Source organism: Dermochelys coriacea, chromosome 8 (assembly GCF_009764565.3).
Source record: "Dermochelys coriacea isolate rDerCor1 chromosome 8, rDerCor1.pri.v4, whole genome shotgun sequence".
NCBI classification, from domain to species: Eukaryota; Metazoa; Chordata; order Testudines; family Dermochelyidae; genus Dermochelys; species Dermochelys coriacea.
The window spans coordinates 87,338,664-87,365,707 of NC_050075.1; the positions used below are offsets into that span (position 1 = coordinate 87,338,664).

At 43.3% G+C, this 27,044-nt stretch overlaps 1 protein-coding gene across 1 annotated transcript; it reads left to right on the top strand.

Annotated features, from left to right (window-relative positions):
* The first annotated feature begins 2,410 nt into the window (after window positions 1-2,410).
* On the top strand, window positions 2,411-26,944 carry PTGER3 (prostaglandin E receptor 3). The gene is made up of 2 exons (XM_038413526.2): window positions 2,411-3,270; window positions 21,046-26,944. The coding sequence occupies exons 1-2, from the start codon at window positions 2,422-2,424 to the stop codon at window positions 21,331-21,333; spliced, it is 1,137 nt and encodes a 378-aa protein (XP_038269454.1). The 5' UTR covers window positions 2,411-2,421; the 3' UTR covers window positions 21,334-26,944.
* The last annotated feature ends 100 nt before the right edge of the window (window positions 26,945-27,044 follow it).

The window sequence follows — 27,044 nt, forward strand, 5'->3', positions numbered from 1 at the left end:
TGTACATCAAAAATGGTGAGACTCAGATACTGTGGTTATTGGTATTTGTATTATCTGCCAGTGAGGATACCTGAACTTAGCAATTATGTCCCCTAAGATGGTGCACTAAATCTGTAAGCTGGATCCTGATGGCAGGTTTTCATTTATACAAAAGTGAAAAACTTCCCTAAGATGGCAGAATAGCTACCTTATACTCACTCTGTATGACTACTTTTCCCCCAGATTTATTATTCGTCTATTCAAAAGTGCCACACCTGAATAAAATAACTCCAGTAACAAAACAATATCCTGCAATGTTAGTTACTTATAACTAAGACTTGACTAAAATGGATTTTTACCTGAAGAAACGATAGCGTGGCCGCAAAGGCTGGGGAGGGGGATGAAGTTCCCCCACCAAAATGTTTTTTCCTCTTCTACCACACATTTTAAAAACTGTGCCACACCCTGTTTTTAGGTTTGCTCTATTCCTCCTTAACCTGGTATGAAAGGAGCAGCATGACTATTATGAATTAATATCTGGCAAATTTTGATTTCTAAAGAGAAAGATGATGGCTCATTTTGTTTGTCCTGTGCCAAAACAACTTCACTAGTCTATTACAGGGGGGGCCAGCCTGTGGCTCCTCAGAAGTTAATATGCTGCTACTTGTATAGGCTCTAACTCTGGGGCTGGAGCTACAGGTGCCAACTTTCCAATGTGCCGGGGAGGGGGGGGGTGCTCGCTGCTCAACCTCTGGCTCTGCTACACGCCTGCCCCCACTCCAACCCTTCCTATGCCCTCCCCTGAGCCTGCCATGCCCTTGCTCCTTGCCCCTCCCCCAGCCTACTGCACTCCACGGGGGGAGGGGGAGGTATTAAGTGGTGGAGCTGCCTGTGGGCAGAAGGTGCTAGGAGCAGGGGAGGAGCTGATTGGGGGTTGCTGACTTGTTACTGTGGCTCTTTGGCAACGTACATTGATAAATTCTGGCTCCTTCTTAGACTCAGGTTGGCCACCCAGGTCTGTTATATGCTGATGCTTGATGTTAATGACAACAATTGGTGTTTATGATCCAGTAATATTCATAGATACCCAGAGAGGTGATGTTTATGTCAGGATAACAACTTGGGTTTCACTAGCAATGATGCTATTGTACTGGATAAAAGAAATTAAGGGCTGGACTCAGTGCAATTTATACATAAGTAAGGATCCAAGGATAAAGCTCCACGGGAAGAAGCGAAAACAGCTGTGGTGTGAATTTAAGTTGAAGATAAGCGGCAAGAAGAGAATAAAAAGCACCTAAAATTTTAATTAATAATTACATTTTTAAAAAGCGATTTCCTCTCCTGAAGCCAATGGTGACGGTGTAAATTCCATTCCAGTGTAGCTGATTTTTAAATCGAGAAAACAGTGGAAAACCAGGGAAGGATAAAGCCCCTTTTATACTTCCTTTTATTCTTATAATCACCAGCCATAGTGCCAGGTCTGTACAGGCACTTGCAAATAAAGTTTGACGTTATTTACAAGTGTTTAGGGTTTACCAAAGGAAACGGTTGGGTTCTCGCTTTGTTGGCACAGAAGTAAGAAGGCATAGAAACAGAAAACCTTTTCAAACCGCGGAGCTAGCGCCTGTTTAAGGTAACAGAGCAGCTGTCCGAATGGCTTTTTGTGTGCGTGTTAATGGCTAGCTAGTTTCGGAGTAGCAGCCGCGTTAGTCTGTAGTGGGCTCCCTGTATTTTCCACTGACTGCATCCAGTGAAGCGAGCTGTAGCTCAGGAAAGCTGATGCTCAAATAAATTTGTTAGTCTCTAAGGTGCCACAAGTCCCCCTTTCCTTTTGTAATGTCTAGCGAGATGGCGCCAATAGCTCTGTACGCTTCTAAGTACTCGGTTGTTCCTTTTCCTCTCGTCCCAAGTTACAAATACCTAAAAGGGAACCCTCGCGCTGCGCCATAACGGTGCCGAGTCTGCCCGGGCCACACGCACACGCGCTCCCTGTAGGCGGAAAAATGTGACCAGCAGCAGAACGGTCTGTGGCAACTTCGCCCCGCCTTGCACGGAGCGGTACCGCAGCCCCAGGCACCGCCCGCCCTGCCCCGGGGGCTCGGGTACCGCTGTTACCTGGAAACCGGGCGCCTCGCTCAGTCTCCTCGGGCCGCGCGGGGCGCGGCGGCTCGCGCGCAGGACGCGGCCAGCAGCAGTCCCCCGTCGCGCCGGTTTGCCGGACTCAAGCCGCCCCGATTGCCAGCCTCTCAGGGGAGGGGCGCCCCCCCCCCCCAGCAGAACTGGATGAATGAAGCCCCGGGGCCCCGCCTCCTCTGCCTTATAGCTCGGCGGCTGGTCCCTCCTGCCCACTGAGCCGGAGCTCCCCGCCATGGGCTGGGGCAGCGCGGCCGGGGCTGGGCGGCGGCGGCGGCGGCGGCTCCGCTCCCGCGCTAAGCCGGCGGCATGACGCGCCCCCAGCTGTGTGGGGGGGGCCGCTCCAACCACACCGCGCCCAGCCTGTGGGGCGGCGCCACGCGGGGGGCCGGCAACGGCACGGCGCGCCCCGCGGAAGGGTGCGGCTCGGTCTCGGTGGCGTTCCCCTTGAGCATGATGCTGACGGGCACGGTGGGCAATGCCCTGGCCATGCTGCTGGTGTACCGCGCCTGCCAGAAGACGGAGAACACGCGGAAGAAGTCCTTCCTGCTGTGCATCGGCTCCCTGGCGCTGACCGACCTCACCGGCCAGCTGCTCACCAGCCCCGTGGTCATCGCCGTGTATCAGGCCAACAGGAACTGGCAGGAGTTGGACCCCTCGGGCAACCTGTGCGCTTTCTTCGGGTTCTGCATGACCGTCTTCGGCCTCTGCCCCCTCTTCATCGCCAGTGCCATGGCCGTGGAAAGGACCCTGGCCATCAGAGCGCCTCACTGGTACGCCAGCCACATGCGGACCCGGGTGACCAAGACTGTCTTGCTCTGCATCTGGCTGGCAGCGTTCGTCTTTGCCCTCCTGCCCATAGCTGGCTTAGGGCAGTACTCCCTGCAGTGGCCGGGCACCTGGTGTTTCATCCAGGCCGGGGACAACCCCGTTGCGGGCAACACCTTCTTCGCTTCAGCCTTTGCCTTTCTGGGACTTTGCTCTCTGATCGTCACCATGGCGTGTAACTTGGCCACGATCAAAGCTTTAGTGGCTCGGTGCAGGACCAAACCCTCAGCATCTCAGTCCAGCAGGCAGTGGGGGAGAATCACCATGGAAACACTGGTCCAGCTGTTGGGGATCATGTGTGTTCTCTTTGCTTGTTGGTCACCGCTGTTGGTAGGTTATCTTTTAATTTGCTGTGTGATATTGCTAACCCCACAGCATTCTTTCACAGAGAATGGGGGGTGATGGTTACAGTACAGTGAGGGCGGGGGTGAGGGCAAACCTGTTACATCCAACTCCCTAAAACATTGTCATTGTGTCCCCCAACTTTCAGCCTGCTTTGTAGGGGAGATAAACAAGTGGAGGGTGGTGCACCCTGTTGAAGGGAATTGAGTAGGAGGATACAGATATAAGGGGATCCCTTGGTGAGACGTACTGGGGATAGGAGCAGGTGCAGGGCACAGTAAGTATGGGAGGACCCCTTGGGAAGGGGAGCTGAGGATGGGAGGTAGACATACAAGGGAACTCACTGTGGAGAGCTAGTAGAGCTGGGGTGACCTGTGTGAGGGTCCTCTTGAGGAACTGAGCAGGGGTGAGTGTGATATATGGGACAGTCCTCCCCCCTCCCCAAGAGAAGGCTAAGGGGGGAATGGAGGTTCAGAAAAATCTTGATGAGAAGCTGATAAGGCCTCCATTGGAGTATTGTGTCCAGTTCTGGGCACCACAATTCAGGAAAGATATGCAGAAATTGGAGAAAGTCCAGAGGAGAACAGCAAAAATGATTCAAGGCCTAGAAAACATGACCTACAAGGAAAGAAAAAAAAATTGGGGTTTTTAGTCTGGAAAAGAGAAGACCAAAGGGGACTTGATAACCGTCTTCAAGTACATAAAAGGTTGTTATAAGGCAGAGGGAGATAAATTGTTCTCCTTACCCACTGAGTACAGCACAAGAAGTTATAGGCTTAAATTACAGCAAGGGAGATTTAGCTTAGATGTTAGCAAAAACTTTCTTGAGTAGTTAAGCACTGAACTAAATTACTCAGGATGGTTATGGAGTCTTGGTCATGGGAGGTTTTTAAGAACAGTTTAGACAAATGCATGTCAGGGATGGTCTACATCAGTGGTTCTCAAACTTTTGTACTGGTGACCCCTTTCACATAGCAAGCCTCTGAGTACGACCTCCCCTCTTTATAAATTAAAAACAAACACCATTATAAATGCAGGAGGCAAAGCGGGGTTTGGAGTGGAGGCTGACAACTCACAACCCCCCATGTAATAATCTCGCGACCTCTGAGAGGTCCTGCCCCCCAGTTTGAGAACCCTGGTTTACATAGTCCTGCTTCAGTGCAGGGGACTGGACTAGATGAGCTATCATATTTCTCAAAAAGAAAAGGAGTACTTGTGGCACCTTAGAGACTAGCAAATTTATAGTCTCTAAGGTGCCACAAGTATTCCTTTTCTTTTTGTGAATACAGACTAACATGGCTGCTACTCTGAAACCTATCATACTTCTGTGATTGTGTAGAATGGGGGCTGTCATAGGCTGTGGCCATTTGCGAAACATTCCGGGGGGATGGCAGAATGAAGGTTTGGGACAAGATAGGTGGGGATGTTTAGGGAGATGAGGGCTTTGCAAAGAAGGAAGAAAAGAAACTGGGAACATGAAGGAAGAATGTGGGTCTTGGAAAAGATTAGAGACACTAATGTATTTGGCAGGCAGGTAATGAGTGAGTGAAAGGAAAGAAGAGGGAGATTGATGGGGGATTTGAAAATTCAAAACATCGTCCAAAGACTGGTGTTAGCAGAGTCAACACACACCAGGACTGGTGTGGTTCTGCTGCCTGGATAGCAGAGAGCAGGTTGAGCAGTTCTGTATTCTCTGCACTATGAAATGTGGCAGGGATGTTTTTGCTCATCCAACCACAGCAAGGGATCTAGCTCCTGGAGCACTGAGAAGCCTAGAGATGGTGAAATAGGCACCTAGCACTAAGTACTGAGGCTATCAATTATCTTCAGGATCTTGGGAGGAAGTGTGTACTGCTGGAAGCCTTATTGTGATGGGGGCTTCATGTTGAAGGGGGAAAAATGTCTTTTTTCTGCACCAACCTTGTAGGCACACATACTCCACTGCTTTGAGAAAGATGATCTGAACTGGGCCGTTAGCTACCTCTCACTTGTTACACTAGTTATTTCATTCAAGGGTTGTTTGCTGTTCCATATTTTTGGCTGTTTTCAGAGAAGTAGTGATGACAGTAACCACTGCAACATTTTAGCATTCTTTTTTTTAAAGAGGCTAATCACACAACTTTTACCCATTCTTCTTCTTCTGTTCTTTTCTTGCTCAGTCCTTCCTTGCTGATCTGGTACAAACCCCTTTTGAGAAGCAGAGGGCCCTGAATGTAGAATGTGTGTGTTTCTGCTGCACTTGTCCAAGGGATGGGGGAGGGGATGATATCTGTAGCACTGTACACTATGAAGAATGGCGGGGACTTTGCCCCCACAGGATAGAATTGTGAATGGTGCTAGAGCATCCAGCACCTAGACCCACCAGACATGTTCCGATGTGTATGCATGCACGCGTCTCTGAAGGGAAGAGGTGTAACTAGCTATGGGACCTACTACCACCTTGGGCTGCCTACAGCAGGGGTCCAGGAACAATTTTTATAGTGGGGATGCTGAGAGCCATTGAATCAAACTGTAAACCCTGTATATAATGGAAACCACTTGGAGCCAGGCGGTGCAGCTAGTTCCAGAACCTGTGGGCCTCACTGACTCCTTTGCTGTTCCATGGTCTGGTAGGGAGAATTCCTACCCCACAGAGAGCCCTGCAGATCTCCACATGCTAGTACATGGCTCATGTACTAATGTTGAGGATTTGGCCCTTACCATTGACTAGTGCAGCTACCATGGGAAGAATAGCTAGTAGTGCTACTGGAATATTCAGTGTAAATAAGCTAGCATTAGAAATGAGCTAGTTCTGCCCAATGACTTTATTTTTTGTAAATTAATAACATTCCAGGAAAATTTTAAAACAACCCTGCTTCCCCCTGCAACTTCTGCATGTTAGCTGTACAGAGATCATTAATGGCTTGTGAAATCAGTAAACATATTGCAAACCTAGAAATTGTTTTCTAAATGACAGACAGGACAATGTTTTACTCTTAACAGCACCAGGGTAGCCTGGATTTGACCATACAGGCATGCAGGATGCCCAATTTAGATATGATTGCTTTTTTTAACATTGCCCCTCCCCCCATCATGTGTTCAGTGTCTGATATCAGCAGTTAGTGATTAACTGTCTTTTCCACTATATTGAATCAGCTCCTCTAAAAGCTACATAGCCTCCTGCTGCCACGCCAGAGGAGCTGAATAAGCCAATTGACCCCAGAAAAGAACTGCTGGTGGACAGCTCTGCCTCTAATGTAAATGCACCTCTTGGCAAGCTAAAATAGATATGTTATGCTGTGTATTGCCCCCAGTACTCCCAGTGGACTCATTCAGAAGTTAGCCTATATGGTCATGCAGGAGAATAAGGGGGCATAAGATACTCCCTCTCAGTTGATTCCCTGCATCATGGCTGATGATGAATTACTTCCCCTTCCCACCGCAGGTGGACAAGGAGTAGGCAGGCAGGGGCTCGGAGGGGACAGAGCCTTGGCTCTACCCCCCAACATGTAGGCCAGCACAGCTGAGCTGGCACCAAAGAGACCATACACTGCCCGGGAAAGGGCGGATGTAACTTGCACCTTCCAAGGGGTATCCAGGGATCAGAGTGGGACTCTCACCGTTTCATCTCTGCTTTGGTCCTGGGACAGCACAACTATCTGCTTTCCCTTTCTCACCGAAGAGAGAAAGGTGCCAGTCAAGCCCAATGTCTCCTCCTTATTTGATTGGCCATCCTCTTTTTACATAATGTTTGGAATGGGTTTGTGAAGGACATTGATAAACAATACACATAAGCTTCATTACTTAATGTCTGCAAAGTGCTTTGGGATCCTGGGATGAAAGATTCCGTCTAAGTGCATGATAGCCTCAGAGAGTCTCATACTTCAGTATTCAGCATTGAGCTGGCTATCATAGAATATTAGGGTTGGAAGAGACCTCAGGAGGTCATCTAGTCCAACCCCTTGCTCTAATCAGAAACATCATCAACTAAATCATCCCAGCCAAGGCTTTGTCAAGCCAGGCCTTAAAAACCTCTAAGGATAGAGATTCCACCACCTCCCTAGGTAACCCCTTCCAGTGCTTCACCATCCTCCTAGTGAAATAGTGTTTCCTAATATCCAACATAGACCTCCCCCACTGCAACTTGAGACCATTACTCCTTTTTCTGTCATCTGCTACCACTGAGAACAGCCCAGCTCCATCCTCTTTGGAACCCCCCTTCAGGTAGTCGAAGGCTGTTATCAAATCCCCCTCACTCTTCTCTTCTGCAGACTAAACTATTGCTTTCTTACAATATCATATCTCAGAGGCATAGTGTGAGTTTATATACATGATGGAACAAACCCCAATATCCTTACTAAGCCTTTGCTCAAAAACAATTGCATCATCAAGAGTTTGCCTGGGAAACTAAGTAGAAACTTATGGCCTTATCCAAAACTCACTGAAGCTCATGGAAAAATCCACATTGATGTCATTGGGCTTTGGATTCAAACTCTTAGGTCCTGATTCAGGAAAGGATCCTTATTCAGGAAAGCACTGAAGTACATGTTTAAATTAAGCAGGTACCTAAATCCTAAATTGAAGTCAATGAGAAAGCGTGTGCTTAAAGTTGAATGCTTTCTTGAATCATGGCCTCAATAAGGAAAGCAGGCTTTGTCCTAATATGAATAATAAAATAGGATCTCAAGTCACTTCACAGAACAGTAAATGTTATATTTAAAGATTAAACCCAGTATTTGCAGAGCATCCTGATTATCCTGCTCTCTACAAATCTGCACCTTTTCTAATTCATACCAAAACCAACTATCTTACCTCACATCTCAGCAGCAATTTAAGAACAAATGCTGTAGTGAGCCCTCAAAGCAGTAAGGTATCTTTACATTCACGGGATTTAATGCAGCACATTAGTACATGATAGTGAATTAGAGCCGAATGATAGTTGCTAGAATTGACCGAAGAGGTGCACTATCACCCGCTGTCACTGCTTCCTTGTTGAATATTTCCATTCAGAAGCCTATTCAGCCTTGTAGAATGTGGATTGTGGATGTGGTTCCACTGCACAAGGTGTATGGGGCCTGAAGGCAGGAGAGCTATGCAGGATACTCCGCACTTTGGCTTCATGCATTTTCCCATAGGGCCATCCATACTCACTATTGTTCTTTCAGTAGCCGGAGTTCATGCAGCTGTTCTCAAAGCCGATTTGAATAGGCTTTTTCTAGTTAAAATTTAAGATTTAAATGCTTTAGAAACAGCCACAGAAACTTCTCCCTTAAGGACATTCAAGGTGGCTGTCATTTTTTGCTGCCATGAAACAGACTAGGATATACAGCAGGCTACAAAACTCTGTGGAGTCTTAACTCTGCCCCAACACCCGCATTAACAAGCTTGAATTCCTGGCCTTTTGAAGTTAAGGGGAATTTTGCAGCTGACTTCAATAGGCCAGGATTTCACTCCCAGTATGTAAAATAATATTTGTCCTTACCCTTAATTATTTGAGGGTCAATAAACTAGTTGATTCTTAACCTGACCAGTTAATATAGGGCCATAAACTGAAAATTTAGTCATGTGCATAAGTGTTTCTGGTATCTGGCCACTAATGAGTGTTTATACAGCCAGAATCTCTATGCTCACCCAGATACCAGATGTCTCCTTCCACTATCAATACTATTAAAGCCCTATTGTGTGTATCTTGATAGCTTATTTTTCTTGCCGCTTTATTACCTTTTCTAGTGTAATATTAAAGCTATAAGAGACAAGAACAGATCCATCTTTTGAAACATGGGAGTTTTCTGTCATTAAAGACTGTGAAACTAAGTAAGCCAAAGACTACATTTAATTACTTCTTCCTTGTTCACTAGTACCGTATATTGAATACAGAGCTAAAGCAATTTCAAATTACTTCCATTTTATTTGTCATATTTTTCTTTTACTCTTATTATGTAGCTAGTGCCTAAAATGTGATAGGTGTTTTCCAAATGCAGAGGAACACACAATCCTCTCTTTAAAAGGTAGAAGATCTCGCAAGTCTATTTCACCAAGCCATACGTTTTTAAGCAAAATGGCCTTTTCTCTTTCTTACACACACAACAAAAAATATCCCCTCCTCTATGCTTCCTGCTGATTTATTTTAAATAACATTTTTGCAAATTAAAAGCAGAAAGACAAAACTACTTGACTTATACTGTAAGGGTGCCCTCCACTTTACTTAATGCATCTATGTCAAGAGCAAAAGACACACATGCAGCGAGGAGAAAAATGGGACAATCACAGCAGAAGTTGGACAGACCATCTAAGGCTTTTAAACATCATTGATATTATGAGAAAATATTCAGGGAGCTGTAGAGAGAAGGCAAAGAGATCCTCTAACATTTTGCTATAAAATGGTCAGCACTGAATGCTGAACTGGCAGCCAACCCAACCTTTACAAATCAAAGGCAGGGCCAATTAAAAACATACTGGCCAGCAGACCTTTGAATTTGTTTTATCTTATTTCTTCTGCGTGTCTGCTTGGGACTCTGCTGATACGCAGAGTGAATTAATGAGTTGTATTGGTTTTTCACTTCAAAACTTTTCATGAATTTTCCAGGGGCCCGGTTCCATAAATCTTCTCTCCAGTGTTTAGCCTCTATGCCAACATGTATCCCTCTTGGATTCATAGTCCCAAAGTTCAGAGCAGGCATTACAGAACAATTTGTGGGTTTTTTGTAATAAATAATTAAAAAGATTGTTCCTAGTGTGAGCCAGTGGGCCTGATTCTGATCTCACGTCTCTCAGAATGAATTGTGAGTAACTCTATGTAGTCAGTAGCATGTCAGAGTAAAACCATCATAAAGAAGATCAGAATCAGGCCCAACATAGCCCATAGATAGGAAATCAAAAGAACATTTTTTCCCTTGATGTTTGTGTTTAACTCCCATGGAATTTCTTCTATGTGCACTAAAAGGAGAATTGCCTTTTAATTGCCTTGTCCCTCTTTTCCTAGCATAGATAGACTTAAATTTGGTGCATAAATAGTTTTAACATTATGAGTAATCATTAAAGAACAATTCTTAATTTTTAAAAAAATTATCTGCTGGAATATATTTGTCATGATTACACTTTTAATTAGTGCATACAATACTTTGGAATACAAAGCAATTAGCCTTAAAGGGTTAACTCAAAAAAAGATTTTTTTTCAGGCCAGAAGGGATTGTTATGATCATCTAGTCTGACATCCTGCATAAACATAGGCCCAAAGGAGTGGCTTTCATTGAAACCCCAGTTACATTACTCGTTTTTATCTATAATTGCATTGAAACAACTATTCTGAACATTTTGTGAGTACTTTCCAGCTTAAAAAGTCAGTTTCTCCCAGAATCATGTGTTTATGCTGTAGAGACTTTGGCAAAATATTTGTAGTCTGTGGCTTAATGGTTTTTTGTTATTGTTGTTTTGGGGTTTTTTGAGTAAACCGCAGTTGTTAATGAGTTTTGAAAACCCTTATTAACAACTCATTATATTTATAAAATGAAAACCCTTACATGCACACTGCTATATTTTAGGCCTCTCTCTTGGAAACAGGGTTAGGGTTGCCAACTTTCTGATTGCAGAAAACTGAACACCCGTGCCCCAAGGCCCTGCCCCTTCTCCGAGACCCTGCCCCCTGCTCACTCCATCCTCCTCCCCTCTGTCGCTTGCTCTCCCCACCTGCACTCACTCCCTCATTTTCACTGGGCTGGGGCAGGCGGTTGAGCTGCAAGATGGGGTGCGGGCTCTGGTTGGGGGTGCAGGCTCTGGAGTGAGGCAAGGGATGAGGGGTTTGGAGTGTGGGAGGGGGTTCAGGCTGGAGCAGGGTGTTGGGCTGTGGGAGGGGGTATGGACTGGGTGCGGGCTCCAGGATGGGGTCAGAAATGAGTGGTTCAGGGTGCAAGAGGGAGCTCTGGGCTGGGGCATGGGGGGACGAGGGCTTCAGCTGGGGGGTGCGAGCTCTGGGGTGAGACTGGGTCTGAGGGGTTTGGGATACAGGCAGGGGCTCCAGGTTGGGGCTGAAGGGTTCAGAGTGTGGGAGGGGGCTCATGGCTAGGGCAAGGGGTTGGAATGTGGGAGGGGGTGCAGGCTCTGGGAGGGAGTTTGGGTGTGGGAGGGGGCTCAGGGCTGGGGCAGGGGGTTGGGATTTGAAAGGGGGTGAGGGGTGTGGGCTCCAGGCGGCGCTTACCTCAGGCAGCTCCTGGGAAGCGACGACATGTCCCTCTGGCTCGTAGGCGAAAGTGTGGCCAGGAGGCTCTGCACGCTACCCCTATCCACAGGTGCTGCCCCCACAACTCTCATTGGCTGCAGTTCCCGGCTAATGGGAGCTGCGAAGCCGGCACTCAGGGCAGCACCTGCATCGCAGGCATGGTTAGGGAGTGGAGTGCTCCTGGCCATCCCTGCACCTAGGAACCAGAAGGACATGCTGGCCGCTTCTGGTAGCCGTGCAGAGCTGGCCGCTGCAGCCAACCGGAATTTTAGCAGCGCAATCAGTTGTGCTGACCAGAGCCGCCAGGGTCCCTTTTTGACAGTGTTCCAGTCGAAAACCAGATGCCTGGCAACCCTAAATGGGGTTAGTCAGAGGTTACTATGGTGAGGGACAGGCAAGGAACAGCAAGGTCCTCAGAAGCCCTGGACATCAGTCCTTTATGATGGGAAATGTAGAGGAATTGTCAGGTAGATGACAGTGCCTAGACCCCGGGGAAGGCTTAGTTAAAAAAGGAGGATATAGGGGAAGTGTTGTTGTATTGTTATCGCTTAAAATTAGACAGCAGTAGAGGCTTAAGTCTATTTTATATAATTTTAAATAAAACTGGAAATAATCATGGGCAGAAGTCTTTAAAAAAATAAAACTAAATTAATGGAAGCTGCAGTCAGTAAGTTGTCCATGAAACAGGCTATTGTAACCTTTGGGTGGGCTAGAAGTTTACTTCATTGTCCTTCTCCACTGCCTAAAACCCCCCAGCTTCCATGGAAAAGCACCTGGACACCCAGAATTCAGTCACTAAGGATTGCACAGGGTCAACCTTCCCACATTCAAATCCAAAGAGAACAAAAAGGAATGAAATGTAATTCTTAAGAACCAACTTTATAAAGAAAGAAACATTACAATTTCTACAACATAACATGGCCACTTTATAATCCACATACATTATCTTCAGTTATACATAAACTGAAAGAAAACAAATTAAATATAAACACAGAAAAACAGTGAGATGTAACTTGGAGTTCCCAAAAGCTAAGATTGAGTTCACCTGAATCTCAGTTACAGTCTTTGCTCACCAAAATCTATACAATCTGCTGAGTCAAAAGCATTGCAACAACATCTTCCCTTCACCTGCTTATAGAAATCTCCAGCTGGAATCATCTACCTGTGCTACAATCACTCAGTTAGCTAGTCAGTTAACCAATTAACCAACCCCTCAGTTAAGTATCTAGATTTTAAAAAAAAAGTTTTTAAAAAACTGAAAATAGCAAAATAAGTGACTCTTTCCCCATCATCACATTTAAATAAGATAAAAGTTGGTGAATCATTCTAGTTGAGACAATTTAAAATAATTTGGTTAAAATCAAACAACATTCCAAGTATACAATTAAAATAAAAAAAAGGTTTCCCTTTCTATAATTAACACGGCCAGGGCTTCCCTGTTGGAGGCTTAACATTATCACTAACCTGCTGCAAAATGCTTCAGGGTTAGGGGAAAACAGCCTGCTTTCTGCTCCTGTGGCTTAGCTTCTCCCAACCCACAGATAGCCTTTTGCAAAGCCACTGCCCTGACTACTTGCCCAGCAACAGAGCATACCCAAAACTACCAAACCCAATTCCAGAAACTTCTGAGTGTGGAAGGCTAATTGTGCATCTGCCTAGCAACAGTGAACCACACACAACTCGTTCCTACCCCACCCAGTAGATTTCCTAAAGCAGGGGTGGGCAAACTTTTTGGCCCGAGCGCCACATGTGGGTGAGGAAATTGTATGCAGGGCCATGAATGTAGGGCTGGGGCAGGAGGTTGGGGTGCAGGAGGGAGCATGGGTGTGGGAGGGGGTGTGGTGTGCAGGAAGGGGCTCAGGGCAAGGGGTTGGGTGCAAGAAGGGGCTTAGGGCAAGGGGTTGGGATGCGGCGTGTGGGAGGGGTGTTAGGGGGCTTATTCCTTCACCCACTTACTTCCCTAGTCCTTCTCGCATGAACAGAGAGCAACAATACCCAAAGTCCAAAGGTGCAAACAATTCAACGTTTATTCGGGTGAACTTCCAGCAAGCAATGATTCCAGTTTCCTTCCTTAGCATCCCCCTTCCCAGCTCTGACACCACAGAGCCTTACCTGTGTCCCTGTTCCCATTTAGCTAAACATGATTCCAATTTCCCCACCCCCATTCCCTGTTCCCATTTCCCACTCCCTTCCTGATTGACTGCAGACTATTTAGTAAAACTTGAGTTCTGCTTAGCTATACCTTAACCAATCATTTTCCTGAAATGTATCTACCCAATCCTAACATATTGTCACATGATTATGTAACCAATTATATCCCACCACCTTAATTAGTTTACACCCAGCAAAATTAATTATACAGCAGACAGTAACAATCACCGAAGCAGACAGAGATTATACAGACAAACAATGGCAAAGTGGGAACTATAATGACAAAACAATACAGAAGTGAGGATTTCACATCCCAGCTATTGATAGGTGAGTTCTTGCCAGACAGGATGCTATCAAACTAAGTTTCCTTTTACATCTTCTAGGCACTTCCCTGTCTCTGGAGGCGATAGGCACTATCAGGAGAGGATTGTATTCCTAACAGCCCAATAGCACCTTATTTCAATGCGACTAGGTTGGAATGTGAGGAGCTGACCGCTCACATCCCAGCTTATGGCTGCCTCTGTTGTTTAGCAAAAGGCCTTAGCCTTAGAACAGGGCCTCAGACTGTCACAGTGAGAGAAGGACCTTACACGGCAGACAGTGATTTTGATTCTTTCTTTTATACTTCTATAACTAGTTAAGTGATAAGAATCCACCTAAATTCTTAAAGTATAGGCCTTTACAGACAGGCCTGAATATCTATATCCTAATAAGGGGGCTCAAGGCAGACGGTTAGGGGGCCTGGGTGCTGGCTCCAGCCTGGCGCCACTTACCTCAAGTGGCTGCAGCAGGCCTAAGGCAGGCTCTCTGCCTGCCCTTGCCCCATGCCACTCCCAGAAGTGGCCAGCATGTCCGGCAGTGGCTCTAGGGGCTGGGGTGGGGCCAGTAGCTCCGCCTCACTCTGTCCTTGCCTGAGGGTACCACCCCCAAAGCTCCCATTGGCCATGGTTCCCCATTCCCAGCCAATAGGAGCTGCAGGGGGGCAGTGCCTGCAGGCAAGGGCAGCACATGGAGCCCTCTCCCCTCCCCCTTCCTAAGGGGTCGCAAGGGCATGGTTTGCCCTCCCCGTCCTAAAGAGATATCTCCCTATTAAGCACATGGGTTACACTGTATGACCACATGACCTTACCACTGTGACCCTCTTCTTCCCGCCCATCTACTTTCTCCAACTCTTTATTTAAAGCCGCTTATCATTAGTTGTCTACAGTTTAGATTGAGCATCTTCAGAGTCTAGCACAATGGGGCCTTGTTCTGATTGGGTCATTAGGCATTGCATAATACAAATAATAATTATGAGATGTAAATATGTCTCTGTGTACATTACAGCAAATGTGTACACACAACGGGTACACTGCACCATAACACAAATAATAATTATGAGATTTAAATATGTCTCTGTGCATACATTACAGCAAATGGAAACCAAACGGTAATTAATTAACATTCCCAGCATTCAGGTTATTTTCTTCAGGATCAGTATTTGATCTTTTAATCTTGTTCTGTGATCTCAGAATTCATGAAATTGCAATATAAATTGGCAGATAAAATACTGTATTTATAAAGAATCTGCTTTCATGTGCCAGTTGCTATCTGTTTTGTTTATATTACATAATACTCCACTGTTCCATGGAATGTTAAATTGCTTTGCTGGAAATTTCACTTTAAACAACATATAAGGTTATAATTCCATGAATTCTGTGTTGGCCTATTAAAATAATTTTAACTGAAGTCTGTAAAAGTTACAGGGCTAAATCCTCAACTGGTGTAAATCACTGAAGTCACTGGAGCCACGGAGATTTATATCAACAGGGGATCTAGCCCACACTTTGTATAATAATGTAAATTAATCACCCGGTTTTATAAACTATATAAAGCGACGGGGCAATTCACATAGAATCATGGACACTAGAGATAATGAAAAGCTATTACGTCATCAAGTACATCTTCCTGGTAGCACAAGATTACATATTGTGTATTATACATTTACTAATGATCTGTCCAGTCTAATTTTAAATATGTACTCACAACATGTTGTATATATGAAAGCTCAAAGACTCCCAACAACTTTATAAAATAAAGCAATTTAAAAGAGCATTCATTCTATTTAAAAACAGACAAATTCAAACTTGTGCTAAGTCTAATGTTTCAGCTTGAGAACTCAGCTTCTGGAAACCTATGTGATTGGTGATCATTGAGGACAAAACTACTGGCGACCTTTCTTGACTTCTGGAGGCTCCACTTAACTAGTTTTATCCAGCCATCCTCCAGAATTGTAATTTTTAATTATTTGCGAGGATTCTTTAGACAAAACCATGCCCTTGCTCTTAGGAGCCATATTGGGGCATGGGGAGAAGCTGATGGCATCTGTGCATAGAGGGATCAGTCTTTAGGCAGGAGTAGCTGGGAAGAGAGCAGAGGGAGGGGAGTCCTGTCTCCATGGAGTAGCCTCTGCGAACCCATACATGGCTTCCTTGCAGGATGTAGCAGCATATCCTCCAGCCCTTCCCACTCCTCTGTCCTGTCTCCTCATGTTCAGGCAGCCTTCACAGAGATGGAAGAAGAGCTCTGTGAGGAACAAGGGAGTTGCTCCATCCATGCTCTCATGCACACTTCCCCCTACCAGCCCCGAGTGTCCATTGCCACCAACCCTTTTGCAGGGGAATCAGGTCTGCTTCCATGTGTCCCTCTACAACATGAAGATGGGGGGTTGGATTTGCCCTATAATGTCCAGCAGTATCCTATGACTAACATACATAGCTACCTCTCACCTTATCACCTTAAAACAAGGATCATAACCTACCAGTAAATCCTTTGGGCTCATTTCTGCACCCAGTTACATAGATGCTACTCCCATCAAGCCCCACAGGAACTGCACCTGTGTAACTGAGGCAGAATTAAGCCTGATAATTATATTATGCTAATTATCATTGCAAACTCTCTCAGCTTATCGGATCCCAAGACAGTACCCTATTTGCTTTGCTCTTGGGCAATAGCTATACTTGAAAGGACCCCAAGGTGGTTGGCCTGGGGATGGCCACCCATGCCACTTGGGCTGTCAAGGGCCAGTATGAAGATCTACCTCCTAGCTTTAGCCTGGTTGGACCCTGTGGTCTCAGTTTAATACTGGACCTTCAGAAATGCAGTTTCTAGGGCAGCTGGCAACGCTTTCTGTGGTGTATAAACTTCTCATGGCAGCACAACAATTCACTGGCCCCTGGAAATACAAAAGTGTGTGTGGCTTAAAACTCTAACAAGGGCACTTTGTCCTGGTAATAGCAGCTTCTTAAAGCCAGTTGTACATCAGTCCCAAAAGCACTGAACACTGCAATGTGTTGACATAATACAAGCGGTTGTCCCTCTGCCCCACTTTGTCTACCGTCTATGTCTCTAAAATGCCAGCACCTGAGCAGGAGTGCAGTATACTGGTACAAGAAGGCAAGAGATGCCTCTACCTGCTCAGTCATTTCTTTAATTGTTTTTCCAAGGTGTAGCTGAAGTCAGTCTTCTGTCCCCTATCTGGTTCCTCCCTTACTTGGCCACAGATATATCCCTGCAACACTCCCTCCCCCCAGCTGCTGAAAATTAGCAGACCTTCTCTGTGGTGCTGAGTGTCAAACTTGGCCAGATTTAGATGGCCACAGTACCCGTACCATACAATATCAGGCACATACTGGGGCAGTTCTGGGAACTTGGAGATGCATGCTGCTGTTCCAAGCTGGCAGGGGAGTGAGGCCTAAATAGGATATGACCCACTGATTCACAGCAAAGAATTTACGAGCTTTTCTTACAGTTCATTTAGTACATTGTTATTTTCTGTAAGCAGAAGCCTCGTGTCTGAAGCTGAATATGGTGCTAGTGTTACAATGAGGGTATTTCACAAACCTAAAGTGTTACACACTATCATATTTTGAATGTATTTGATTTCAGTCTGATTGGGGAAGATGGGTATATTTTTTAATAGGCCAAGCAACATAATACAAAATCGTTCCTGACTAATTCAAACAGACTTGAAACCACCATGTTAATACAGAGCGGTGTTTTGATAAAATTATTATGGAAATTTTAACTCCAATTACACCTGTGTTTCTGTACAACTGGAGAATGACTTCCTCTCTTTTATCTCTTGTCCTGAAATAGAGCTTTCATTCTGTTGTTAATTTATCTTGATTACTACAATTCAATAGCCAGACAGTAAAATAAATACAAGGGAGAACTGATGTTTTTCATCAGGAATGCAGTCCTCTTCCTATACATACAACATAAATCAAGGGGATAGGTAGAAATTGGGATGTCCCACTGGAGAGTTTGTAGGATTGGACCCTAGTTTTCAGTTATTAAATTAGGCTGTATTAAAGTTTTCTGTTATTAAATCTAACTTGATTCAATCATTTTGAGACTGGAAAACTCAAGAATTATAGTTATCTTGCTGATACTGGTTTGCATATTTTTCCTTACTATGCTGGACCTGATGCTGCTGTCCTTGAAGTCAAGCTATGTCTGCTTCTCCTTGTGAAAGACACTGGACTTTGAGTCTGGGGAGATTTGAGATATGCAGTAATTTGTGAAATATTTCTCATCTGACACCCTTGAGCGTGACTTGCTATATTGAGGTCCAAAGTTCCCCAAAGTTAAGGAATGTCCAGGGCAGGGGTTTGGCCCATTATAGTGATGGGGGGCCAATTGTGAAATTCTGGGATGTTGGAGTTGGTTCTTGACCCATCCATGTGTTGGCATCATGCCTCTGCACCAGCTCCAGCTCACAGGCAGCATGGCTCCAATGGAACAGTGCTGTTCTGAACTCCACAGCTCTAGACTGGGACTCTTCTAATGGGGAGCTCCATAGTGCAAGAATAGGGAATGAGGCATACAAACTGCAATGTAGCCTCAAGCTTCTTTAAGTTTTGGAAGTTTCCCTGCAGGACTTCTCAGGGGGCGAATTGTGCCCCCTCTCTGGTCTCTTCTCCTGCCTCCACTTTGTTCCCTAGATACACAGTTGATCCTCTGTAAATTCCAGGACTGGGACAGATGATGCCATGGAAGAAGCTGATTCTGTCTTTTGCACAGGGATAGCCATGCATAAAGTACAGATTTCCATTTAGAATTGAAATATGTATTTGAGTATTTGGGAAACAGCCTGGGTGTCAGGAAACCTGTATTCGATTCCTTGCTTCACCCCTACCTTCTGTGTGATTTTGGCAAGTTGCTACACTTATTATCTGATGTGCAGAAGTGCCTAGGGGACATAATTATGGATTAGGCCCCCTCTGAGCTAGGTGCTGTGAAACTACATAACAAAAAGACAATCCCTGCCCCAAGGAGCTTGCATCATCTCTGTCTCTGTCTCCCCTTCTCCCTCTGCCAGTGTGACCTATTTAGAATGCACTTTCTTCAGGGAAAAGATTGTCTTTCATTATGTGTCTGCTTTAAAGGGTTGAGTATCTTAGTTTTTAATTACAAACAAGTACTGGAGTGTAGGCATTGCTCCATTATGCAAATGTAATCCAAACGCCCTTGCAGAAACTTATATGCCAAATTTATACTCAAAGAATTTTTGTCTTGTATTTATAGCCCCTAGAAAACAGTTCGTAATATGTTGGACCTTAGCTATAATGGAGCTATAATAAGTGTCTCTGAAATGGTACTAAATATAAAAGCAGCTAATCTCAGTGGAAAAAAAATCAGAAAGTAGATACCAACTAAACCATGGAAAAATAAATACATATTTGACATCCTTCAAAATGTGCCTACTAGTTCTCAGAATTATATAAAGCAGGAATCGGCAACCTTTGGCATGTGGCCCATCAGGAAAATCTGCTGGCAGGCTGGGACAGTTTATTCACCTGCAGTGTCCGCAGGTTCGGCCGATCACAGCTCCCACTAGCCGCAGTTTGTCGTTCCAGGCCTGGGGGCTGCAGGAAGTGACGTGGGCCGAGGGATGATATATCACCATATAGAGAGCCTCTCATCATCTTTTTTCTGGTAATTAATATATATATCCTGGGAAAACAATAGAGAGAGAGAAACTGTGGTCTTGTGGATTAATCAAAGGACTGGGAAGCTGGAGTCTATGTCTAGCTCTACCTCTTTCCTGTATAACCTTGGGCAAATGAACTAAACTCTTATTCACCTTCATTTCCCTCTCAGTAACATGGGGCTAATGATGCTTCTGTGTCACAAGATTTATTTCATTAATGTCTATAAAGCACTCTGAGATGCAAAGGGCTCTTGAAGTGCTAAGCATTATTTTGATTGATTGAATTATTATATTACAGCCTTCGATTGATAAGTCTTTAAAAGCCACAAGCCTTGTGGCAATTGATAAACCAACAGGGAAAATTGATCTGCCGAGGGCAAATGTCTATCTGTGCCAACCATCTCAATAAGCAATACCAAGTAATGCACAGATCTTATCTAACACCCCCAAGGTCTAAGGGGATCACTGACACTTCTCTATGATGGTGCTATTAGTTTAGCAGCTGGCAGTTTGAAATACAAGTGTTAGGACTGCCCTGGAGTACAGATTTTCTGGGAGATAGTGTGATTGAAGATCTTCAGCTCCTAGGCTGCTTTCTACAAATTAATAGCTATTGTTTTACCTAGGGTAGTTAGTGGTAACACATCAAGAAAAGCCAGTCTACTGCTGAAATTTCTTTTGACAGCTGCCAGACATGTTATAGTAGCCAGAGGCATGGCCACTCTGGCCCCATTTTGGGTGGTAGGTACTGTAACATATGGGATATGTTGGTCATGGAAACGCTTGCATAAAGTATGTTTAAATGCCCATGATTTTACAATTTGCCTACCTTTTCTCAACCACACCATCTAAAATACTTAGGGGTCAAATGGCCACTCTTATCATTCTTTGTACCTTATTAACTCGTATTATATTGAAGTTTCTTCTCTCAATATGAATTATCCAGCTAGATTTAGCAACATGGGTAAGGGTGGAGGTGGCAGAATGAGCTCTTTTAATTGATTTCCCAAGATCTGCAACTTCCTAATCTAGATCAGTACATCTCCCACCAGTACAACTTCATCTAGCCTTCTGCCATGTCCTAAAGATGGGAGATAACAGGCTCCTGGCTGATATCAGTGCCAGATATATTAGATCAAACCAGTGGACAAGGTGGAGGGTAAGATCTTTCGCTCCCCCCATTACTGCTGTGACCTGAAGCACATCCTCAACGTAAATACACACACACAGAGAGAGAGAGAGTACTGAATGTAAGGCCTCTTTGAATGAAGTTCGCTGGGGACATTCTTTATTTTCCATGATCATGGTTTGATTTGAGGGAAGTAGCACGAGGGGATCAGAAGATTCTAATCTGATGGGCCCCTCTCTCATAAGACATACCTGCCTGAAGAAGTATGGATGTGGTTTATTTTTAATGATACACATTTATCTCACCTTTTCTTAGATTATGATGTTGAAAATGATCTTCAGTCACACATCGGTTGAACACTGCAAGCCATCTGACAACACAGTTCAAAGCATAGAACTGCAGAAAGAATGTAATTTCTTCTTGACGGCTGTCCGCTTGGCCTCACTAAACCAGATCTTGGACCCCTGGGTTTATCTGCTATTAAGAAAAATTCTCCTCCGAAAGTTTTGTCAGGTAGCAAATGCTATCTCCAGTTGTTCTAATAATGGATGGACAGGGCGACCTAGTACGTTAACAGATGAAATCAGACAGACAGCAGCGTGAAAGAATATTGATACACCTTGCATGCAAACTACTTTTGACAAGTAGTCTTAAGCATCCAATGAAGTGAGCTGTAGCTCACGAAAGCTTATGCTCTAATAAATTTGTTAGTCTCTAAGGTGCCACAAGTACTCCTTTTCTTTAAGCCTTACTGTGAATTTGGGCATCTGTGGCATACCGGTCTCTGCATAACTAACTACAGCATAGTAGTACTTTTGAATGGACTTAGAATGCCAGATAATTATGTATCCGGTGTGCCAACAATACATAAATATAAACAAAGGAATATGGTCTATTATTAACAGTTACCTAAAATTCTGGTCGCTTTTTGATCCACAGCTAAAACCATTCAAGCTAAAGAATATGACTTTTTTTCCGCTGTATACATCATGTTTTCTGGGGATTTTTCTTTCTTTGAAGGAGAAGAATCAATAATTTTTATGTCAGGTAACATTTGAGGCACAGATTCAACAGCTTAAGTTATTGAAAAGACTCATTCCTGTACTTAATTTTGACTCTAAGATTATCGGCTAGATCCAGATATCATTCCTACCTCCTTTTCTGGGGAAAATGCAAGAGACTTGAGGGGGAAAATAATAGGAGTCCTTCCCTGTCTTTAGATTTCAGTGATTTGTTAGAAGAATTGCCAATGCCTTTGTGTAGAATAATAGTGTTCTCTTTCAAGTGCGGAAAGGCAGCAAGAGTCTTATGTGCTACATGGGTTTAACATGGTAGTTACTGATTTTTAGTGAATGCAAGAATAAACTCACCTGCTGCAAAGGAGAGGGGGCTTTGGGGAACAGCAGAAATGTACAATCTGCTTTAAAAAAAAAAAGATAAACTTAGCACTTTTTTTTTTTTTTTTTTTTTACAAGTAATACCTGTGGAACACCCAGCAAGCACCCATCACTATGGTGATGTAGTCTACCTTAACTATTCACAGTAGATACCCCTTTCACATAGCAAAAAACTCACCCAACACCTTCAAAGAGCAGTTTTATTTGTGAAGGTCATGATTCTGGGAACAGAAAGACCTTTCAGCTACCCTCTGGTGGTGGGCACACCACATACACAGCACCACTTATTTACTTAAGCTCCCAAAGGGTGGGTCACTCACAATATGAAATGTCAGCCAAGAAACAATAGCTTTTTCCTAAAATACAGCTTTCAGAAACATGACAACCTTGGAATTTTTTTCTTTTTTTAAATCAAGCCCCATTGTCAGATTTCAACTGGAGGATCTCATTAGTCAGATCTTTCCTGGAATAATTTTCAGGTTGGATTATAAGGACTCACGTTTCTGCTGAATTGTCTGACCATCTTTTACTAACTCCCCTTTTTTCCTCCAGTTTTTCATGGTCCCATAACCTCTAACCTGTCCCATTTAATGGCCTCCTTGCTGGATTAGATCTCTATGAAATTGTTTGCAAGAATATACATGCCAAATTCTGGTCTGTTACACATAAATGCAAGCTTGCTGAGATTAGTGGAGATACATTTTCTTATACCATGTCTAAATTCAGCCATGGAATTTCTATTGGAGTTAAAGGAGGTTTGTACATGGGATTGGTACAATAACTGCATTCATATGTTAGAGTATGAAAAACCATTGGGCAGATAAGGCCTTTAAAATGTCATAATTGTACTTAACAGCACTGTATAATCTACTGGAAAAATTAGATTCAAATTAAATTAAAATCAAATTCAAATATATTTTTTGGTATCACACTAGTCTGTGGTTTGGTAATGGGCAATATTAGGAATGTGCTACTATAAATATTCTTGTAGGTAAGGATAACATTCATGACAACTAATCTTCCCGTGTCTGTAGGTACACATTGAAATAGCATGAAATATGAAAATCTGAGGTGGCAGCCAGAAAGCATTTGGCTAATCACTTTTCATGTCCTTGTGTCTAATCTTCACCATCATGACAGACAAGAAAGAAAACTAACTGGAGTTAGACTGGCAGTTACTATTGTATATCAAAGCCTCAGAGGTGATTACTTTTAGTGTGACATCAGGACTCCGACATCTCAACGATAATTCAAGAAATAGTGTAAATTACACTCAGGTACTTTGACATTTTGTAATCCACTGGTTTTACTTTAAATCTACTTGCCTTCTTGTTCAGTTTCACAGTGACACAAAATAAACATGCTTATTCAGCCCATATCTGACTGAATAAGGAAGAAATCAAGGACTGCATCCAAAGCCCATTGAAGCCAATGGCCTTTGGATCAATCACTAAGGGTAGGTCTACACTGCAAAAAAAAGAGATATGCTATTAACTCGGGTTAAACTAGCAGTCAACACAAGGCAACTCATCTTTTAGCTCCGGTTAGCAGGTCAAGTGAAGGCCTATAGGGGAGCTGGGGGACTGCTCAACCTGCTGGGCTATTGGGTATAATGTGGGCACCACCACCTTTTCTTCCACCTTCCTCAAAAAAAAAAAAATTTTTTTTTTTTTTTTTGTGCAAGAAAGGGCTGAGCTGACTTGGGTGCCTAACTCCAGGAGAGGAGTTCATGGCTTGAGCCCTGTGTGGAGGAAGGCATCTCTCTCTGGCCAGTGCTTAAATCCCTTTGAAGGGTGGGACTTAGGCCGCACCCCTGTCCTCAGCATTTCCTATTGGCTTGTTTATGCAACTCCCTGCTAATCAGGGTACTGGCTTCTGAGAATCCCTTTTAGGCACCTTACTCTCTCCCTGCATTGTGCTTAACGTGGGTTTGTGAATTCCACTAGGCGGCGGGGCACCAAAAAGTTAGGTGTGGTAACACTCAGCATTACAATGCCTATGGCCTCCTTATGAATCTAATGCTAAGGGTCTGATCCTCCTCTTATTGAGATCAATGGGAAATTTGCCATTAGCTTGGAAACAGGACATTGAGACTCCTAAAAGTAATGTTTCTTCTACATAGTGTAGTGGTAGGAGAGAGGATAATGACTTTATGATAATAAAGCAAGATGTAAACCCAATTTAAGCAGCATATTGCTTGCGTCAATGGAAAACAAACCAGTCAGCCTGCAAGGACACCAGAGAGAAATAATCACAACAAATAGATTCCCACTTTGAATGTAAAAGGTAGGAGAGCAGCAGTCTGTAAATAAGATTTTGATTAGCCTACGTTCATGGTAATCAGTCTTAATAGTTTGGCTCTAGTTTGCCACCTTGTGAAGTCACCTTTTACAGTCTTCTGCTGTTTTTGTTTTGTAATTTTTGCCCTGAATTAATGTGCCTGTTTTAAACTTATTTTTTAGTTAAGTGTAGACTTGGTTATTGGTAGAGTTGTTTCTTTGTGTTCATCTTGTACTTCAAAGAGTTACATTAGAGCTGGGCCAAACAGGTTTAGACAGGTTCTAGTTCCTTTGAGGTTTAGGTACCTGACCAGGAGGTTAATTCAAACTACTTTACACACTTATAACTTCCCTTGAAATGAATGGTAATAACAATTGGGGCTAGTGAAAAAAGGGAAATGCCTTGCTAACATTTAAAAAGGCTTTCAGCTATTAAAATATCATTTAGAAAAACTCCTGTATAGTTCCTAAATCCTCATCACATACACCTGTAGAAAGTGCAACTCCATCAAATGTTTTGTGGCCTTCTGTGGCTCACTGTGATTTTCTTGTTTTCATTCATAGTCTCTTAGGAACAGCTGTTCACCAACTCATGTATCTCTAAAGCTAGATAGCTACTCGGAAAAATAAAACAACTCCTGAATATGTAACAGATGTACAAAACCCATCCAATGAGACTAATTAACCCAAGATCTATGATGTTCTCCAGTAACAGGGCAGAGGACACATCTAACAGCAGTCTAAGTGAGGAAGGCAGCATGTTGTGACATCGAAAGCATTTTTTTTTCCAGTTAGCAAGTCTCCCTTCTGGTTTGCATGCTTTTTGTCTGGGTATTTCTGTCTTAGCCCATTTCTGTGATGTCCCTCTTGCGAAAGTTATGTGTTATATTCATATTAATGTGCCTATCATTAAAAAGAAGGCTGATTCAGGAATAGTTATATAAATAGATCATTTATAAATGAAAGCTGCTCTTAGGACACTACTTAGACTAATGTGATCCAATCAGAGCACTATCTTAATAATTTAGTGTCATACCTAAGACGGACACACCTTTTAAAAGCAGATCCATTATTCTTCAAGGCATATTAGGATAGTTAGTTATGCACATCCATACAATATGTCTAAGAAGACATAGAGCTTAATTCTGCTTGGACAGGCACAGCTCAGTAGGTTTGCACTGGTGCAAAAAGGAGCGGAATTTGGCTGATATTCTGAAAATCTGAAACATACCCTTCAGCTACAGTAGGTTTACACTAGTGTAACTGAGATCAGAATTTTGCATTCAGTGCCTTCTAGGTAATGGAACAGAATACAATAAACTAGAAATACAATGTCCTGGCCAACATTTTCAATCTGAAAAAAACAAGGTCTACTGTCTAACAAGGAGATAACGTTGAGTAAAATGACCACGTGCCTACACAGCATCTGTCCTACTAGTGTCGAGCTCATTAATGGTAAGTGCTTTGGGAAATACTGAGTGAGAAAGATGCTGTATAAAACCAAATTATCCCTTACTCTCTTTGAAAAAGTGCCATGTGCCATTTCGTGCCAAAAGAATGGTATGTTAAAAGCCTGTTTTTCTGTTCAAGAGCTTAGCCTCATTCAGTTTATGCACATTAGCCGTTTTTCAGAAATCTGTCCCTTGTACAATGAATCAGAGTGACCTCAATTATTTGAGTGAATTGTGCTCTGCTGGACTTTTCTGTCAATAGCTGAACAGCAGCATGGTACAATAGGATTCAATTTTCTCTAGTGTAGTGTAGCAAGGGTACAAAAAGTCTATGAAATTGAGTAATTTTTGTCCTAATATCACCACTTCTGCTGAAGGGGCCACTGGGAAAACATTAGTTTTTCATATAGACTAACAATGAGCTATGCAATGGCAATATAAGAACTGCTGAAATGTAAAGATAGTTTAAACTAATTGTTGAAGGGAACCAGATATCCAGATATGGGCATTATAATGCTCAGAATAATCTCATCTGTCTTGAACTCCTGTTATTAAAACAGTTACTTTATTTTTTTTTAATGTAGAGAAAAGGGGATCATATCTGTCTTTGGGTGCAGAAATATGAAGAAGACCATTTTATAAAACAAGAAAATGGGATAGATTATTTGCATCTTATTTGTTTATAGCAAAATAATTTAAGCACTATTTGCAGGCATGGCGATGTGACATGGCTGGCAACTGAAGCACTTTCTTAAATGAATTCAAAGATCTTTATCAGAAATGTAAGGATTTGTTTTGTTTTCACATTTATCTGGTTCTGAGGGGAAAAAAAGATATTTTTGCTATACCTTTTTGCAGATGCCTTCCATATTATTCTAAATATATGTAAATTTCACTACAGTAGTATTTCAAAGATCTATTTTGATAAAATGATGTACTTCTGTCAGAGACATTGTAGAAACTGTGGTGTTCGGTAGAATTCTTTTGCTATAATTTTGTTGGCATTCAATACACAGGCTGTTGGTGTATTGAATGTGTGTGTGTTGTATTTGTCAATGCAAAATAAACATTTAAAAGTTCAGCAGAATAACTGGTCTTTATTTCTTGATGCCAGCTTTTGCCTGCAATGTTTTGCTACAATAATTTCAAATAACCTTCTGGAATTGGCTTCAATGTGAGCACTATCT